We start from the raw sequence: 20,036 nt of genomic DNA, 5'->3' as shown, positions 1-20,036 counted from the left end.
TATATATATTAGGTTAGGGCTGAACTCTTTAGTGTCTACCCTACCTTGGGAGAGTAAATGATAGAGCAGATGGCATATGTTTAAAGGCTTATTGATCAGAGGAAATAATGGTAGAGGATCTTGCTTATCAACATAGACTCAAGACTGACTGTTCTGGACAAATACAGGTACCTTTAAAGACCTATCACTCTTAAACATGTCACGAATGCAGTCAAAATGATGGTCACGCTGCTTTTGGCAGAACCTAGAAAACTATGTGTACCAAGAACAGTTAGAGCAGGTCATTAACAGGGTGCTATACAACCAGGAAACAAACTCACAGAAAAATTAGGCAGATTGCAGAGATGGCCTCACCAGTCAACCGGAGCAAAGAGCAACATCTTGCAAGTAAACAAGCATTTGCAAAACCGTGAAGAACAGAATCCCACTGCAATCACACATTCCACGCTGTGGGAACGTAGGGCAACTGCGCTCCTTCCGCAGTGGACTGTGCAAATTCTCTTGTGGCGCCACTTTGATTTTCAAGCATTTTTGAAAAATGTTATGCCGAATCTGGCTGTTTTTCGTATCTTGCAAGGCTGACAAGTAAGCGACCTCGAATAATGACACAGCCTCAATATGTTTCAGTAAGTCTCTTCATTAGGGATTGCGTTTACATATATTAAAAATAGAAATTGCATTCAAGCATCATCCTACTAAACAGAAATACTTGCTTAAATTAACTTTTTCTCCAAAAATCCCCTACATGTATCTCTCGAGGGTAAAGCTATATTTAAAAGAGATAACGTGTACCACACCAACAGTGTAAAAAATATGTAATAGACATATCTATGAGGCAGCAGCATTCTTATAATCACTGCATCTTGCGGCATTCCACTTTTAAAGTAAAGCTCTCAGCCATCGTTAAGGCCCATTGGCTTCAGGGTGCTGATACGTATTATCCAATTAACTTTCAATTGATGTATTTTTTCCTATTAAGTAACATATCTAATGCTGCTTATGATCACCAAGATGTTGCACAACATAATAAGTCACATGCTCCCCTTTTCTAATACTCTGCTTATGCAAGGTTAATACCCAATTCAACGTCATGCCTATTGTAAAAAGAAAATCAAGGATGAATAGACCAATTGTACATTTCTAGAAAAACCGCAAAGCGTTCCCATTTTCTGGCTTCACACATGGCCTATTTGTTTTGTTTGTTTGTTTGTTTTGTTTTATTACTTGTATTGCGCACCAGACCCAAAGGTATCAGGGTGTATTGCATAAGATCACTCACAGCTTAGTTACACAGAAAAATGTACACTTACATAATGCAATTTAGATACACAGAGGCACATTATATATATACAGGATATATACATACATGTGAATCAGACTACGGGCTGGGAGCAAGCACAGGAGGTCATGGGAGACAGTCAGTAATAAGACCAGTAACTAGAATATTTACTGGATGGTTGGCCATTTAGTCTGGGGTGTCATAGGCCGACCTAGAGGTCAGCGTCTTTAAGCCAAATTAATATGCTCCGACTGAAGTTTTGATATGAATGATCTACTCTTAGTGGGGAGAGTAGCGAGTTCCACAATTGGGTTGTCTTGACCTGGAAACTGCTACCTCCTACTCTAGAAAACTTGAATCTAGGGACCAAGAGGCAATTCGTATTAGATAGTCTAGTTGTTCTAATCGCAGGTTTCCTATTAATTCTATCTGACAGGTAACAGGGTGCTGCATTGTTCAGGCATTTATGTGTGAGGGAGGCAACTTTTAGTTTCATTTTATCGTGTGTGGAAAGCCATTTGTTAACTCTTCTCGTTTCGGAGATGTGTTCTCTCCTAGCAATTCCAAGTGCTGCTCTAAGAGCATTATTTTGCAAGAATTGGATTTTCTTAATAGTTTGTTTGTTAGCCCCTATGTACAAGGCGTTACAGTAGTCGAGCTTTGATAAGATAAGTGCTCTGGCAAGGGTGATACAACTAGTATTAGACAGGAAAGCTTTGCCTGCTCTAATCAGTTTGCAGGTATATGCCGTGGCCGAGGCCATGGCGTTAACCTGTTTGTTGAAGGAAAGAGTAAAATCCAGATAGAAGCCCAGGGTTTTTACCTCCTTAGCCACTGTAATAATATTATGGTCTATGTTGAAGGCCGAATATTTGGGACTCCGTTTTTTGAGGGTTGATGGCGTACCCAGGATGATGATCTCTGTCTTATCATCATGCAGGCATAGTCCATTGGTGGCCATCCATGCCTGAATGATGAGATATACCCAGTTCACCAAGGCCAAATTATTGTCATAATCACCAGTAAGAGGTAGGAGGATCTGAGTATCATCTGCATAATTAGTGTAGGTTATACCCAGATGATCCAGATCATCGAAAAGGGGCTTGGTGAAGATGTATAGGGTAGGGGAAACACAAGATCCCTGGTGCACTCCGCAGGTGATAGGGATAGGGTCAGCCACTGCCATTCGTGAGAAGACTCTCATAGCCCGATTACTTAGAAAAGATTGTATCCACGCTATGGCTTCTGTTATGATAGTTTGATATGATAGTTTATTTATATAGTGCCTATACACAATGTGTTTCAAAGCGCTTCAAGGCAAGGGAAGGAACAAGGGAAAATACAAGGACATTCTTACAGGCCATGAACAGTAAGGATGTGAAATTAACTATCGTACTCGGCCTGACGACATTTCAGATAGTGCAAGAGCTAATACATAGATAAGGAAGGGAGGGGGAGAGTGGGAAGAAAATGGAAACAGACAGGCGACTACCGTACTAGGCCTGATGACATTTCTGGTATAGCCGGCGAAAAACAAAAGGTGAGGGAGAGGGGTGCAGAAAGGTAGGGGAGGAACAAAACAAGCGACTATCATACTAGGCCTGACGACATTTCAGATAGTGCTGGAGGGGGAGTGGGGAGGAGAAAACCAGTAAGGGGAGGTGGAAGGAGACAGAGGAGGTTGCTATCATACTAGGTCCAGAGACAATTCTGAAAGAGTAAGTGCATAGAAGAAGTAAGGGGAGGAGATAGGAAAAGGGAGAAGGGAAAGGAGGAGAGAACAGAGAGTTAGCAGTCAAAAGAGTGGAGAAGCAAGAGGGGAGAGTGAATACAAAAAGTCAGTAGTAACACATAATGTTGCAAGGCAGGATACAAGATGAAGATGGGAACAGCATGATTCAGGGCCACCATGAGTACAAGGTGCAAAGGAAGTCCAGCATGAGAGTTGAGAAAGGGTGATGCACCGTGAATGAATGAAGTCCATAAAAGTCAAATCCAGCATTGGCTACAAGACGGTGATGGTGAAACCCGAATTTATCAGGACAGACACCTGCAGAAGTAGGCTTGAGGAGGATTGAGGGGGGAGCAGGGTAGAAGAATCAAGCAAAACAGGCAACACATGTGTGCGAGAATGGTGGAGGCACAAGGGAACAGGTATGCTGTTGAATCCAAGTGACTGTATAAGACCCGGTGATCGACCAGGTCAAAAGCAGCCGATAAGTCCAGGAGGAGAAGGAGGGCTGATTCCCCTTTATACCTAAGTTCATCAATATGGGCCTTCAGGTCAATTAACACTGTTTCAGTCCCATGCTGAGGCCGAATACCTGATTGCCTTGCTCCTAGTAATGATTTAGATTCCAAATGTTTTTGTATTTGGGAGTAGGCCATTTTATCTATGATTTTTAGGTGAAATGGCACAATAGTAATTGGTCGGTAGTTGGTGGGTATCAACGGGTCTAGGGTCTGTTTTTTCAGTAATGGGAGCACCCATGTTTCCATGATTCCTTGTGGTTAGATGGGATGGTATTGGACGAGAATGAAGCGTTGATGAGTTTCGTGATAAAGGGGGCCAGGTCTCTGGCTGCATCCTTTAGAAGTTGAGCAGGGCATTGGTCACCCTGACAATTAGGAGAGTTGGGTGATAATATAATCTTTTCAGTTTCAACTATGGTAACTTTAGAAAACTTAAAGCGGGTAGGTTTGACAGTGTTATTGGATGGCTCTGGGGCGGTTCTAGTGGGCGTGGTGCTAGTTAATGAGGCTTTTTTCTTAGCAATTTTTACTTGTAGAGTCGTAACTTTATTGGCTAGTCCTTGCTGTATGTTCGAGCTCCAAAGTTTATCCTTTGTACGGTTGTCTGGCACAGGGATGGGAGCTTCTAACTCTTTGATGATGACAAAGAGTTCCTTCATGCTTGAGTTAGCTTGAGATATTCTAGCATTATAGGTTTCACGTTTAGCTAGGAGTATTTTGTTTTTGTATAGGGCAGTAATGGTGCTGAGATTAGTCTTTGTACCTGTCTCGCATAAAGAATTCCCACAGCTTTGATCTTATTGAAGGGGCGCCTGCATTACTATGATCAGCTACATAACAACTGTGCGCAACACAATCTTATATGTTGGTTTTCCTATTAAATGTACCATGCAGTGAGCTTTGTAATCAGCATATCAAATTGTTGCCCATTAGTCAGGCATTCCAATGTGTTCGTGTGTGTGCCGTACAATATCCATTTACAATAAACTGCAACTTTAATAGCTTACGAATTTGCTGTTCATGTTGCATTCAGAGGTACCAGACTTTTTCAAAAGGGCCGCAGAGCAACTATTAGATAGCATTACAATTAAAAGACAGGTTCTCACATGATGCTAAATATTACCTAATTTTGGGACTGGTTAATCTCAGGCACATGGGGAGGACACATGGATCTGCGTGTGATCCCATAATTTGTTGAATCGGGGTATGCTGGATTAAACGTATGGCCGCCTTGCTCAGCTCTTGCAATGTAATCTCTGGAGGACATCTTCAAGTGAGACCCAACTCTAATGCCTCTGCAGGTTTCAATGTTTTAAAGTTAAAGGTGAAGCATCTTGAACATGAGTCTGTTACATTTGGACGTAAGACTGCACTGTGGTATACGGACCACAAGAATCTGATGGGGAGTCAGTCAATGAAACGTACCGATGCTTATCCGCTTGTCCATCCAGACCAGCAGCTCCTTGGTGTACTTGCACCATCGCTTCGCGTAGTCTAGGGCAGCATCCACGCCACCCTCGCACGTCACCAGCAACTCATCCGCCTCCTCGACTGCAGAAAGAGAGCAGAAAATGATATTTGAAATATGTCATGCCTAGATGAGGTTTGCTTACAGTTATTAAACATTTTTAAGGGGTGGGTACTCAAAGTAAAACTGATCACACCCAAAAAACTGAAATATAGATATTGGGTGCCCTTGCCATTGATTGTCATGTAGACACCTGGACAACCTCCTTGGGCACATGCCCTGAATCATTCACCCAGGTTTGCAACCTGGAAGTCATTATAGACTCAAATGGAACCCCAGGATATGGCTGCAGTAAAATGAGGGTTCTTCCTTTAAAAACTATGAACAGAAAATTCTGGCATTACTTGCACTGTTTATATTATGGGATGACCCCACCAATGCGGCCTGTCACACTCAATAAGAAACAGTGTAACATAATGCATGAATGTTACACAAAAGGGGCTGGTCTCTAACATGCACATCATGACTTTGACTTCATAATATGATGGTTGTGGATGTTTTGATTGTAGTTTGGGATGAAAGGCTCTGGTCCAATTAAATAACTCTTTTGGGCTTTGCAAGGGCATGTAGTTTGAGTTTCAGAGGGATCAATTTACCACTCTAATATTAATCAGCACTTCACCCCCCCACCCCCACTTACGTCCAACAGCGAGTACAAAGATTAAGGAGGTACGCTTTTGGTCCTATTCCAGTCCCTTGTCAGTGCCTGGCTGCTGTTGGCCACTTGCGGGTACTGCTGAACAGGTGTCTGCTGGTGCCTTCCCTTAATGGAAATAACACAGTGCCCATTCTGAGGAGCAACCTCCCACCTGAGGACTAAACCACTGCCATTCTTTTTCCAGCCAATAAGAGCTTAGTCCACCAAGGTCTAATTGCTCTTATCTATTGGAAAGACCTGCTCAATAAAGATCTGATCACATGGGCAGGTCCATGCCGCGGTTATCCTCATGACTTACCCGCACACCGGTGGGTCACAGAAGATTGCCCGAAAGCATCAGCACTGCCCTAAACCAGGAAGCATTGACTGACTCCGCCAAGCCCGGCTCCAGGAATTTCCATCTGGGTGGGCCAGTGTTGTGACCAGGGGGGGCCACATTCCATTGGGTGTGGGTCTAGGAGTACCCTAGACAAAGTGCTGCCATTGATCCAGATTTCCCAGATCTGCAAAAATACATCTGCACCCCTTTATAAAAAAAATAGTACATAGCAAAAGAGAAGCAAGGAAAATAGTGTTGCAACATCAATTTACCTATCTTCCCTTCCCACCTGCTCTCCCGTTTCTGTTATATCTGATCCTCCTTCACCTTCCACCATCCAGACACCTTCCTTCAGCTGCCCTAACCTCTGTTCGCCTTTATCTACCCTCGCACCTACTCACACCAGCACCCAGCATGCCTTTCATGGCCTGGGAAAATCGAGGACAATGCCTCCTCCTCTTCCTCTGAGAGGGCTGAGCAGTGAGGCCCCATCCTTTGTACCATCTCAGATGTTGTCTGCCCAACAATACCTTCCCGAGCACTGTGGCTACTCCCAGCAGGCCCCGGAGGAGATGCTTGTGCTCCCTCCATCTTGTTTTGAAAGATTGACCCTCGGCCCAGGATACTCAAGCTAGCAATAGGAGATGTTCTTTCCTACAAAATTACATTTTTTTCAAACGTCTTATTTTTTCAAGAACAGAACATACCATGCCCAATCAATACAGGTAGTCTTGATGGTCTTAACAATATTTATAGCACAACATATCCTCCAATAACATACATATAAATATACATGTATACAATCCTCCCTTCACTCACCCATTCCACAACCCCCTTACTTTCCAAAGGAACCCCTACAGTAGCCCCATTCTGAATGTCTCCCATCAATGGTTCATGTCCAAAATTACATTTTAAACACACAATGTTATTTTTTGTTGCATTTTTGCAGCACATTTTAATTGAGTTGAGAGTGCAAGGCAGTGCTAGGGCTGTAAGGGCTGCATCAGGAGGCAGACAGTGCTGGTTGAGTGGTTTCCGGCCTCCTGGTATCTCTCCTAGTGGGACATGGCATGAATGAGAGGGCCTTGCACGCCTGCCATTCCCCTGTAGTACATCATTGCCTGGTACATACTGTTTACATACTGGTTATAATATGCAATTGTCCATTATGACTCTTTGATGTGTTTACTTTGATTTGGTATTGAATGGCACAATTCTGTTCAATACATGTGGCCCGGATAAAAGTTGGGGGAGGGAGATGCGGGGGGAGGGGCGTGTGTGTGTGTGTGTGTGTGTGTGCGTGCGTGCGTGCGTGCGTGCGTGTGTGTGTGTGTGTGTGTTTGAAATAGAAACATATTATCAGGATCACACACTTTGGTTAAATGGTAAAGCCACCGTTTCAGCCTAGCCTGAAATTTAGATACTTGACCACACATCTTCCAAGCTCAAATTGGTACACATATGTGTTGAAGTTTGGCTTTGAATACCTAAATTAATACTCCATTTTATACAAATTACTTTAAAAAAATCCGCAAGTCACATGACAAACTAACTTGACAATATATTCAACAATGTAGAAACATGTTGATGAAAAGATTTAGGGTGGGAGGGGAATTTTGTTCTGAATCCTAAACTGCATAGAGCGGAATTCTCTTGTTTGCACTTTTTGCTATAGGGGCCATTCATTAATTTTGATTGTTTCCACCAAGTACTGGAAAAGTAAAGAGTAAAACACAGGTGAAAATCACATTTGCTCTTTACTTTACCAATATGTGTCTGGAAAATTGTAAATCACTTCCAAAATTAACGATTGTGGGAGCCATCCACAATGGATTCCTTTTGACTCTGCCTGCTTTTACCAGGTATAAAAGACAGGCAGATCCAATAGGAATCCATTAGTTTTCCGCCAACGTACATGCTGGTGGAATTTTTATTTATTTTATTTATTTTAATTCTTGTAATGCGCCAGCATGCCCGCAGGCCTCAGGGCGCACATAAAACTGAACAAAACAAACAGACACACATGGCAAAGAAAGAAGAAGGTTCAAAGACTTATTCCAGATTGAAGATGTGGGTTTTTACAGCACGTTTGAATACAGTGTAGTCCTGGATCTGCCGCATCTGGGCTGGGAGTTTGTTCCATAGAAGGGGACCTTGAGTGTTAAGAGTGGTACCTCCAAATTTGGCTGTCCTGTATTTTGGATGCTTGAGAATAGTGGCAGAGGATGAACGAAGGTTCCTCGCATTGGATTTAATGCTAATGCGGGCTGACAAATAAGTAGGGCTACAGAGGCTGAGGCATTTGTGGGTCGTGGTCAATATCTTGTGCGTTATCCGATGTTTAACGGGAAGCCAGTGAAGTTTTTTCCTAAAAGTGGAGATGTGTGTACGACGGGACTGATTGATGATATTACGCACAGCATTATTCTGAGCCACTTGTAATGATTGGATGTTTGAAGCTGTGCTGCCCGCTAGGAGGCTGTTGCAATAATCCAATCTTGAATTGATCGATGCAGTGGACAGAAGGGCACAGTTTTCTTCCGAAATGAATGGTCGAATATAGCCTATTCTTTTATTTATAAGACCGCAGCTAGATTTAATGCTGGAGACGTGGGTCTTCATAGAGAGTTCTTCGTCAAGAACGACGCCCAGGGTCTTGACTTTCTTCTGGACGAGAATGGTATTGTCGGCAATATGGAAACTAGCATAGTTGGAGTCGAGTTTCACCCGAGTGTTTTTTGATGCCACGATGAGGAGTTCAGTTTTTTTGTCATTCAGGGCAAGAGAATTGCAGGCCATCCAGTCTTGTATGGCTTTGTATATTTTATTGATGGTTACTGTATCGCTGCTATAGGAGCCACTCAGCTGTATGACCACCTGAGTATCATCAGCGTAGTTCGTGTATTGCACTCCTACTTTGTTTAAGAGGTCAAGAAGGGGACGGATATAAAGATTGAAAAGCAGAGGCGATAGACAGGAGCCCTGAGGAACTCCGCATGTCTGAGATATTGGAGAAGATTGATTATGGCCAACACAGACCCTCACCATTCTGGGACCCAGAAAGGAAGCAATCCATCTGGATGCAATTACGGAGCAGTTGGCGACCTCTCCGAGCCTTGACACCAGTAAGCTGTGATCAACAAGGTCGAAGGCTGCGGAGAGGTCTAGTAACATGAGCAAAGCAGCTTGATTATTATCAGCTATGCTAGCTAAGGTAGATTTAAGATCTAGCATTGCTGTCTCAGTCCCGTGACGAGCCCTATAGCCCGACTGACGGGTACCCAAGATGTTATATTTTTCGACATGGGCTTGTAACTGTAAATAGGCAAGTTTTTCAATTATCTTGAGAACATATGGAATACCAGTCGGATTTGGCAGGGGGACCTTGTTAAGTCTGATCTGCTCTCCAGCTTCGCCTGTCAAATCAATCAAAATCCTCTAGCTCATAAAAAGTGGAGCTAAATGAATTTAGCGCCGCTTCTTCCACTCTGCTTGACCTGGAAAATAATCCCCTATGACTGTAGCTTTAATTTCCCCATCCTGAATGGAAGCCTACAAGCTCCACTATAGCAATTAATGAGAACTTACAAAAAATCTCATACAGACAAAGATAAAGTGAAATGAAATGCACGACAAGGTTGTTGTTTCACCCGGCTTGCTCTGTATCCCCTTAATTACTAATCACCCGACAATCACACTTAAACAGCTAACCCTATATAGTTTTTAGTTTTTTTATTAAAGTGCCACAGCAATGGTCACTGCCTTTTTACCTTTTCTCATCTCTAATTTATTTATTTAATGTATTTCTAAAGTGCTAGGACAGTGACCTAGAGGGATAAGAGCGCTGACATGACATACAATGAAAAACATAAAGCTCAGAGAGGCCTAAGGAGAAACCTGAGTGCAACTAGTGGAGGCCAAGGATCCATTTATTTGAAAAGAAAGGTTTTCAAGACACGTTTGAACCTGGGAAGACTGGCACACAGCCTCAAATCAGGCAGAAGAGTATTCCATAAATGAGGAATTTCGGCTGGGAAGCATCCATTTTTCACCTGTACCAGTTTGGCCTTTGATGTGAAAAGCCACCACGTGTTATTGGATCATAGATTACGCCTGTTAGATAGCCACTTCAACAGTACTGCCATATAAAAAGGGCTTATTCCATACATGCAAGCATCTGCAATGCAAAGGGTACGAAACTTGATTCTCTTTGTAATGGGGAGCCAGTGTAATGCTCTGCGTGCTGTTGAGATATGATCTGTTTTAAGCATACCCATATCAACCCTCACTGCGTTGTTCTGGACAACTTGCAGACAATTGAGTTCTCCTTTGCCTACCCAAGTAGACTACTGGCATGGTAGTCTAGGCAGCTCCCTTTTACGCTCACCTGGTATCCACGGGGACGCCACCCAGTCGAAATGGACGCTGATATCCTTCTCAGTGGTTCCCAGATGTGGAATGTGGGGGAGGTTCTGCCTGAAAATACAGGAGGCTATGTTCAAGACTGGCCAACTGAGGTAATTAGCCTCCCACCACCCCGTATGACTTCAGCTCCTCTGGGCCCTCTCCTCACCTGATTGTTGAATTAGGTGTGCTCTCCGTCCTGTCTTCTTGGCAGGGGCGCGTTGTCCTTTGTGGGCGAATGCGATGTAGTTATTTCACTGACGCCGGCCCATTTGATGTCTTTCAGGTAGGTCTTATTGCTGATTTCGTATTGTGTTGTTATTCCTGCATGCCTTTCTTGGTTTAATAATGTCTCTTTCTCTTCCTTAGATATGCGAAGGTTCACGTGGCGCATTGGCTGAGTTGGGCCTCACCAATAAATGGTGGCGCGTGATGAGCGCTATGATGCGGTAAGTAAGCGCTATGCACAGCGCTGTGATGTCTTGCCTTTTCTAACCTGTTTTCTCTTCTTGTCTCATAGGTCGCATTGTTCTCCCAGCATGTGGAATTCCAAGGCGATGCCGGACGAGGGGCGACCTGCCAGGTAAGCCTTTCGGAGCAGTTCGTAATATTATGATGTCTCGAATATCTTGCTTCATTCCTTTTTTCAGATCCTTCGGTCTGGAAGATGCGCTGATCCAAGGAAGCTGTTCGCAAGAGTTGTGGGCGGTTAAAGATGAAGATTGCAGGTAAGATGCTGCTGCTAATGATGTTCCATTTATCTCCATGCAGGTTCTGCTTCTCCGAGGTTCGCCGGTATAGCTGGACACGGTGAGCGTCACGTTGCAAGATTGAAAAGTAACGCGAAGCGTGTTATCCAATTCGGGTGTGGTTTAAATAGTTTCAAGAAAGTAGTCCAGGTAAAGTAGTCCCTAGGCTACCACACCCAAAACACTATACCGCATAGCTTGGTTCCTATAAGCCAAGCTATGTGGATGCCTCCATGTTGGCCTTGCAGCTTCAAAATAAAGTAGTCCCCTAAGCACACGTCTTTTCACTGTGTATGAGCCTGGTGCCATAGGCGCCAGGACTGGCTCCAAGAGGGCTTAGGAAGTCGATGCCAAGGCGTATTAGAGACCCGAGCCCAGACCTCTCCTGGCCCATGGGCTTGCCGGAGGGGTTTTTGGATGTGGGTCATGACAGCACTCCCCCACAAGGCCCCTCCCATGGTGTTTCTTCTGTCTGGCCCAGGTTTAGTTGAGAAGTTTCCATGATATTTTCTGATCAGACGTGGTGCATGAATGTTCTCATAGGGTTCCCAGGATCTCTCTTGGGGTCTAAATCCCTTCCAATCGACTAGATAGTATATCTTGCCCCTAGAATACTTAGAATCCAGGATACCTCTGACTTCGAATTCTGGTTCTCCGTCAATAAGTACGGGCTTTGGTGGTGTCCCAATCCGTGTACCGGGTTGCATTGGCTTTAAAAGGGACACATGAAATACCAGATGGATTTGTAGGTTAGGTGGTAAATCTAGTTTGACGGCGATGGGTTGATAATTGCCTTGATGGTATAAGGCCCTAAGTACCTGGGTTGAAAGGTCCGGGTTCCCTTGATGGGTACGAATTTAGCGGCCAACCAAACCTTGTCTCCTATCTGAGAGTCAGGGGCTTTCTTCCAGTGTTGGTCTGCAAATTTCTTTTGCTTTTCCTTGGCAAGACTAAGATGTTCTTTGGCCTTTTTGAAAGCCTGAGTGAAGGTGGTGTGAAGAGTTTTCCCTGCTGGCATTTCCAAGCTGGCTGGGAGATGTAGTTCAGAGGTAGGTGGGTGTCTACCATAAAGGGTATAAAAGGGTGTTTGTCCCGTACTTGAATGCAAGGAATTGTTATATGCATACTCGGCTATCCATAGTAAGTCTTCCCAGTTTCTTTGTTCATGGTGCAGCATGCACCGTAAATACTGCTCAAGAGTCTGATTGGTCCTCTCGGTTTGACCGTCCGTTTGGGGATGATGACTGGTAGATAGCCGGACGTCAATCTGCGCCATTGCACAACACTTTCTCCAGAAGTTGGATACGAACTGGCTACCTCGATCGGAGACCAGCACTGATGGGAAGCCATGTAGTTTAACAATACCTTCCAGGAACACTTTGGCTAAAGTGGATGCATCTGGGAGGCCTTTGAGCGTAACAAAGTGTGCATCTTTGAGAATAAGTCCACAACTACAAGAATGGTGTTAAACCCTTGACTGGGAGGTAAATCAGTGATGAAGTTGAGGGAAAGAGTGTGCCATGGAGTGGCAGGAATGTTTAATGGTTGTAGGTGACCAGATGGTTTTTGTTTTTGCAAGAGTCTTGGCGATCCCAGGATGCCCTTCGATCAGTGAATTGTGATAACCTGAAATAATATGTTGTTGTAACTCCTTCGTGGGTACATACAGACAATCCCTAAAAAAAGGGTAAGTGGTCTTTCATGGAATATTGTTCTCCTTGCGCTTGCCATGCAAGGATAGTATCAGGATTCATGGTCCGTTGAATCTCGTTTCTTAGTTCTGCTTGAGTTAAGGCTGTCGTGATACCCAAGAGTTTGTCTTCAGGTATAATGGGTACTGGGTCTGGAGTTGTATATACTATGTCATCAGTGCCCATACGAGATAATGCATCAGCTTTTCCATTTCTGACCCCTGGTCGAAACGTGATGACATAATCATATTCGGCTAAGAAAAGGGCCCACCGCAATTGGCGCGAGGACTGGGCTTTGGCTGTTTTAAGATACTGCAGGTTTCGGTGGTCTGTGATAACTGTAATGGTGTGTCTGGCCCCCAGAAGGTAGTGCCGCCAGGCCTTAAAGGCGGACTTGATAGCCAAGAGTTCTTTGTCAGTGATGGCGTAATTAATCTCCGGAGGTGAGAATTTTTTTGACCAAAAGGCCACTGGGTCTAGCTGGCCAGTTTCTGGGTCTCTCTGTGAGAGGACAGCCCCCACTGCCATACTGGAAGCATCAGTTTCCACGATATAAGGGAGATCTGGATGAGGATGTCGCAGGATTGGCACAGAGGTAAACCTTTTCTTGAGTTCCTGAAAAGTTCCTGAAAAGCTTTTTCTGCTTCTTCGGTTCAGGCAAACTTTTTATTGTTTTTTCGTAACAATACTGTGATCGGGTGTACATCCTGAGAGAAGTCTGGTATGAACCGGCGATAGAAGTTTGCAAAGCCTAACATGCTTTGTACCCCTTTCAATGACGTTGGTGATGGCCATTTCAAAATGGCGTCTACTTTGTGCATGTCCATCCTGATGCCTCCCGGAGTAAGGATAAAACCAAGAAACTCAACTTCGATGACTTGAAAAAAACATTTTTCAAGCTTTGCATATAAATGATGTTGGCGGAGCTTGGTGAGGACTGAACGAACGTGCTTGATATGATCTTGTTTCGCGGTTGAGTACACTAAGATGTTATCTATGTACACTAGGGCGCAGACATCAATTAATTCTCTCAAGACGTCATTCATGAAATATTGAAATGTTGCGAGAGCGTTGCATAACCCAAAGGGCCTGGCTTGATATTGGCGTATTTGGTACGGAAAGCAGTTTTCCATTCATCTCCGCTTCTGACTCGGACCAGGTGGCACGCTCCTCGAAGGTCCAATTTAGTATAAATATGGGCATCTTTGACCTGGTCTAGCATTTCTGGGATAAGTGGCAAGGGGTAACAGTTCTTCACGGTGATCTGGTTTAATGCGCAGTAGTCAATACAGGTCCTCAAGTCCCCTTCTTTCTTCGGTACGAAGAACAAAGGACTGGCTGCAGGGGACTTCGATGGACGGATGGATCCGTTTGCAAGGTACTGGTCTAAGATTTTCTGGTTCTGTAAGAGCGTAGATTCTGCCGCAAGGGATTTGTGCCCCTGGAACAAGGTCAATCTGACAGTCATAGGGCCTGTGCGGCGGCAGTGTGTTTGCTTGGTCCTTCTGGAATACATCCTGGAAATTGTGGTATTCCTTAGGCAAGGAATACCACAATACGCTCCGGGAGTCGTAGAGATACTGAAGTCAGGTTTCTGTTCTTGATAATAACAGGCAGCGGAGCAGTCGCTGGGGAAGGTTAATTTCCGTGCCCGCCAGTCAATCAAAGGGTTGTGAGCAACTAACCATGGCATCCCTAGTATTAGCCAGAATTGAGGCGCCTTAATGAGATCGAATGAAATAGATTTCCGATGTCCGTCCTGGCACAGCAAGGTTACCCCGGCTGTGCACTGGGTTACGGGTCCGGAAGTAATTTCTGTCCCATCCACGGTGGTTACCTTGTCTATGGTCGGCTTGGAACATAAGGGAAGCCCCATCTCTGCTGCTAGGTCTTGATCTATATAATTTCCAACTGCTCCGCTGTAGATGTATGCTTCAACAGCATGCATTCTTGACAACCGTTTGTTGTTAATTAAGATCACTGGTATTGCAAAGTGCGAGGTTAGTGACTCTTTCCTCTCACTCGACAAACTGACCTCTACGTTAGCCGAGCTTGGTAGTTTTCCGATTCCTTAACTTCATCTTTTTCTGTGGCACCGACGATCCTCCTTGGGGGTTTTACTGGGCAGTCCTTCAGGAAATGTCCTGGTTTTCCGCAATACAGACATAGTTGTTGTTGTCTTCTTTTATCCCGCTCTTGTTTTGTTAATGGAGGTCTTATCCCTCCGATCTGCATGGGTTCCACAGTGTTTTCTTGCACTTGAGTTGCGTTGTCTCTTGGTTGAACATACACGGCCTGAGGGTCCGTTTTGGAACGGTCTGCTTTTCGGTCTTGCAACCGGTGGTCTAGCTGCACGACTAAATTTATGAATTCGGAACAGTCTCTGGGAGGATCAACCACCTGGGCTAGAACGTCGTTTAATTCGCCTCGTAAGCCCCGATGAAACAACGTGGTTCTTTTGTTTTCAGGCCACTTAGCTTCGGCAGCCAGTCTGTTGAAGGTAGCAATGTACATCAACAAGTCCTGATTCCCCTGTCGGTGGGAAAGGAGTTCAATGTCTATTGCTTGTTCTCGGGTATGGCAGGCAACAAGTTTTTTCCATTTCTCTCTGGAACCCCCCAAAGTCATGTAACAAAGGATCATCATGGGTCACCAATGGCACCAACCAATCCGCTGCACTACCACTCAGGTATGATTAAAAAAAAGGCTACCCGAGCTTGGTCATTTGGGAATGCTCCAGGCCTGCAAAGAAAGTGAAGGCAACACTGATTCATGAATGCTGCGTACTTCCGTGGGTCGCCTGCAAACCTCTCCGGTGGTGCCAGAGGAACTGTTCCAGGTAACATGATCTGTACCGGAGTGGAGGTAGTGGATGGTATGGTGGGGTTTTGCATCATTGGATTGCTTTCAGGGAGAGGCGTCTGTCCTGCCTGTGATTGCAAGTATTGCCTGCTAATCTCTTCAGTGCGCTCTTTGGTCACTAATTTGTCTCTCTGGAGGGCATTAGTCTCTTGTCAGGCAGAGTGAACCTCAGCACGAAGTTCCCCTAACAATTGGGCCAATTGGTCCATTTCTGATGTCTCCATGGCGCCCAGGTGGATTGGTTTTGGGAGGCTTCGCGTTCTGTTACGCTCACCTGGCATCCACGGGGACGCCACCCAGCCGAATTGGACGCTGGTATCCTTCTCAGTGGTTCCCAGATGTGGACTGTGGGGGAGGTTCTTGTCATGATGCCTACACCGGGGAACCAGACCAGGTCCAGCAACCCCGGAAGCAGGCATCAAGTTATTTTGAGCAAGCCCAAAAACCCCTGCTAGGGGCTTTTTGGGTGCAGTCCTGGCGCCTATGGCGCCAGGCTCATATGGAGAGTCAGTCCTGCCGCCTATGGCGCCAGGCTCATAGAGTAGAACTTACCTGATGCAGACCATGCTGCAAGCTTACCTGATGCAGACCCTGCTGCAGAGCTCCAAGCCAAATGAGGCTTGGAAGGGACTATTTTACCTAGGGACTATTTTTTACTCGGGTGGGGCTGGGGAGGAATACCTACCTGGGACTACTTTGGAGGCTATTTAAACCATGCCCGAAGAGCAGCACATGCTTCGCGTTATTCTGCATCCAGCAGCCTGACGCTCACCATGCCTGCAAGCCTGCATCCAGTCTTCTGCCACGCCCGCCTCGAGTCTGCAGCTCCTAGAAAAAGGGAGGAACAGAAGAAGAGGTTAGAATAAGAGCAAAACCTTCGATCCTTACCTGAATTCCAGATCCACCGCACCTTCGAGCGGGAAGAAGGAAGCATTTTACGCGCGCCGCCTCGCCTGCTGCAGCGCCGCGCTGAACTCACCTGCCTTCGCAGCATCCTCACGGTCCACCGCATCCTTCTTCATGTTCCCACCGCACTCTGGTACCTAAGGGGAACACAAGAACAGCAAAGGTGAGCCAAGGGAATAAACAGAGTCAATAGTAACTACCCCCATAGACTTACCTGATTACCGCCGGGGGTACTATTCCTCTTCACGGGTCGGCGCAGTCTCCATTGCATCCTCGCCGTACCCCGGCCACTAAGGGGAACAAAAGGGACAACAAGGTGAGACAAAGGACAAACAGGGGGAACTCTTCTCACCACAATAGACTTACCTAATTTGACCGCCGGAGGCATTATTCCCTGAACTTCATATTTTCTCTCCACACCTGAATAAGGGAGCAAGCAACAGGTTACATTTTGGCCTTATTTTATCGAACTGTGTAGGATAAGCCAAATCTATACCTGAATTTCGTCAGCTACCACGAGGAACTCTTCGCTGGGGTCAAGCTGCAAACTGCAAGGAATCGAACAAGAGTGAAAGTCAGACAGGTGAACTCTTACGAACTACATACTTTTCGGAGTTAATATTGTTCTGGAACTCACCAATTTCTTCGAGCCAGTGAAGTAACTGGTTATCAACGCGCCCCTGCGCTCAATGCAGGATGGAGAGCTCATCTTTTCAAACCATCAGAAGAATATTCCTACGGGCCAAGCAAACGAAGCTAGGTGGGCCAGTCCAGTCCGTCATCTCGGCCCTACGCGTCACATTGGTGGAGACCGCAGCTGTCCAGTTCAGATCGACGCCTCTGTGGGAGCCAGGTGAGCGTAACAGAACGCGAAGCCTACCCACAAATTCCCACCCGGGCGTTATGGATACCTCAGAGACTGACCAATTGGCCCAATTACTAGGGGAACTGAGGGCTGAAGTGCATTCCGCCCGTCAAGAAACCAATGCTCTTAGGAGAGAACTGATTTTGTCAAAGGAGCGAACTGATGACCTTGCTAGGCAACTATTGCAAAGCCAGGCTGGACAAGCACCCCTACCTGGTTCCGGGGGAAATCCAGCTCCTGTGTTATCGAGTAACCCTGTGCAAATAAACCTACCAGGAAATATTCCATTAGCTCCACCCGAACGCTTTGCCGGAGATCCCAAAAGGTTTGCCGTGTTTATGAACCAATGCCGCTTGCACTTTTTATGCAGACCTGGAGCCTTCCCAAATGATCAAGCGAAGGTAGCTTTTATATTGTCATATCTCAGCGGCAGTGCAGCTGATTGGTCAATTCCACTAGTTACTCAGGATGACCCAATTCTTCGGGATTTTCAGGGCTTTCAAACTAGCATGGAAAGACTATTTGCCCGGCACTCCCAAGGACAGTGTTACGCTCACCTAGCTCCCACAGGGGTGTCGGTCGGACCCGGACGGCTGCGGTCTCCACCAACGTGATGCGTAGTGCAGAGATGACTGACTGGACTGGCCCTCCTTATCTTGTCTGCTTGACCCGCAGAAGTATTCTCCTGCAAGTGCAGAGATGGATTTAGCCACCCGTGGATTCAAGTGATGGCACCCCCACTGTTCTCCCCATTAATCACCTCCGAAGTGCCCTCTCAGCAATCTCACCTTATATTCTTGAAAGATGAGCTCTCCATCCTGCGTGGATTGCAGGGGCGCGTTGATGCCAGTTACTTCACTGGTTTGAAGGCGTGGGAGAGTTCCCAGAGAGTATTGACTCTGAGGATCCTGGCGAAGACCAGTAAGTATCAAGTTCATAGAGTTCAATATGTCCGATGTACACTCTTGTTCCCCCCTTCCTTCCTTGTCTTGCAGCTGAGTTCACGAGAAAATGCTCTTGTGGCAGCTGGTGGTGCTCAGGTAAGAGTCTGTATTAGCCGATGCGGTCTGGTAAAGGTTGCACGTGTTTAACGTGTTGTTTTCTCTCTCTTTGCAGGTACGGCATATGAAGATGTGCAAAGTTATAGAATAATGCCTCCGGTGGTAATCAGATAAGTCTATGGTGGTAAGAGTTATATTTGTTGGTTTTCTCGGCTCACCTTGTTGTTTTCTTTTGTCCCCCAGGTGCCGGAGTTCGGCGAAGAAATGATGGAGGCAGCGCCGAATCGAAAGATGCTGTGAGGACTGGTGAGTATGGCGCGGCGCTGCAGCTGGAGAAGCGACACGTACAGAAATGATGTTCTTTCCAGGTCCGGAGGCGAGATGGATCCAGAATCAGGTGAGGAATTCGAAATAAATTCGTTTTTCTAAACTTGTCCTTTTCTTTCCTCTTTGTTTTAGGAGCTCCGGATTCGAGGCGGGCGTGGCAGAAGACTGGATGCTGACTGCAGGCACGGTGAGCGTTACGCTGCTGGATGCAGAATAACGCGAAGCGTGTGCTGCTGTTCGGACGTGGTTTAAATAGCCTCCAAAGTAGTTCCAGGTAAGAAATCCCCAGAGCCACGCCCAAGTAAAAAATAGTCCCTGTAATAAAATAGTCCCATCCAGGCCTCACGTTGGCTTGGACTCACTTGCAGCATGGTCTGCATCAGGTAAGTAAAGTATATGAGCCTGGCACCTATGGCCCCAGGACTGATTTCTATGATGAGCCTGGCTGTTGGGGTTTTAATAAGTATCTAGATGCCTGCTCGTGGAGCTGATGGGATTGGTCCTGATGCCCGGGCGTAGGCATCATGACAGACAGGCCCTGGACAACAAACTTTTGTCCCTACGACAGGGTAACCAGGACCTTCTATCCTACATCGCAACCTTTAATAGGTTGATAGTGGAAACTGGATGGCCTGAAGTAAAACGAATCACGTTATTTCATCGAGGGCTTCGAGGAGAACTCAAGGATGTCTTGGCTCAAGTCCTGAACCCACCTCAAGACTGCGCTGAATATATAGACTTAGTGGTCCAGTTAGATCACCGACTTCATAACAGAAAGGCTGATCGAGCCAAGTTTGAGAATCGGGTGTTGGTCAAAACCCACGCTAACCCCAAAGGAGCAGATGCTTCAGAACCCATGCAAATCGGAGGGGTTAAATGACCCTTAACCCAGAAGGAAAGAGAAAGGAGATGGCAAATGCAATTGTGTCTATATTGTGGAACTTCTGGGTATTTTCTACGGGATTGCCCTGTAAAACCATCCAAGAAGGTGGTAGGAGCTGCTGATAAAAGCCATATGGAGTCAGACTCAGGAATCGACTATGCCCGACAAGCGCAGAGGTCCGCTTGCCGAGCTTGAAGAAGGATACTCAGACCTCGCATTTCATCATACCAATGGTCCTCGTAGATCCAGGGCAGCCTTCGCATATGCACGCAGTAAGGGCATACATTGATAGCGGGGCCATAGGAAACTAT

General features: G+C 45.8%; 1 protein-coding gene across 3 annotated transcripts in view; it reads right to left on the bottom strand.

The window, feature by feature from the left end:
- GMIP (GEM interacting protein) overlaps positions 1-20,036 on the bottom strand; it is a 588,802-nt gene that overhangs the window by 198,502 nt on the left and 370,264 nt on the right. For all 3 annotated transcript variants that reach the window (XM_069604014.1, XM_069604013.1, XM_069604015.1), the window contains one exon: positions 4,958-5,083. In XM_069604014.1, the coding sequence (XP_069460115.1) occupies positions 4,958-5,083 (126 nt within the window). The remainder of the gene's footprint in view (positions 1-4,957; positions 5,084-20,036) is intronic.

The sequence above is a fragment of the Ambystoma mexicanum genome, chromosome 3q (genome assembly GCF_040938575.1).
Source record: "Ambystoma mexicanum isolate Mex_15411 chromosome 3q, UKY_AmexF1_1, whole genome shotgun sequence".
Lineage (NCBI taxonomy): Eukaryota > Metazoa > Chordata > Amphibia > Caudata > Ambystomatidae > Ambystoma > Ambystoma mexicanum.
Note: the sequence above shows the minus strand (reverse complement) of the source record. Positions and strands in the feature narration are given on the sequence as shown.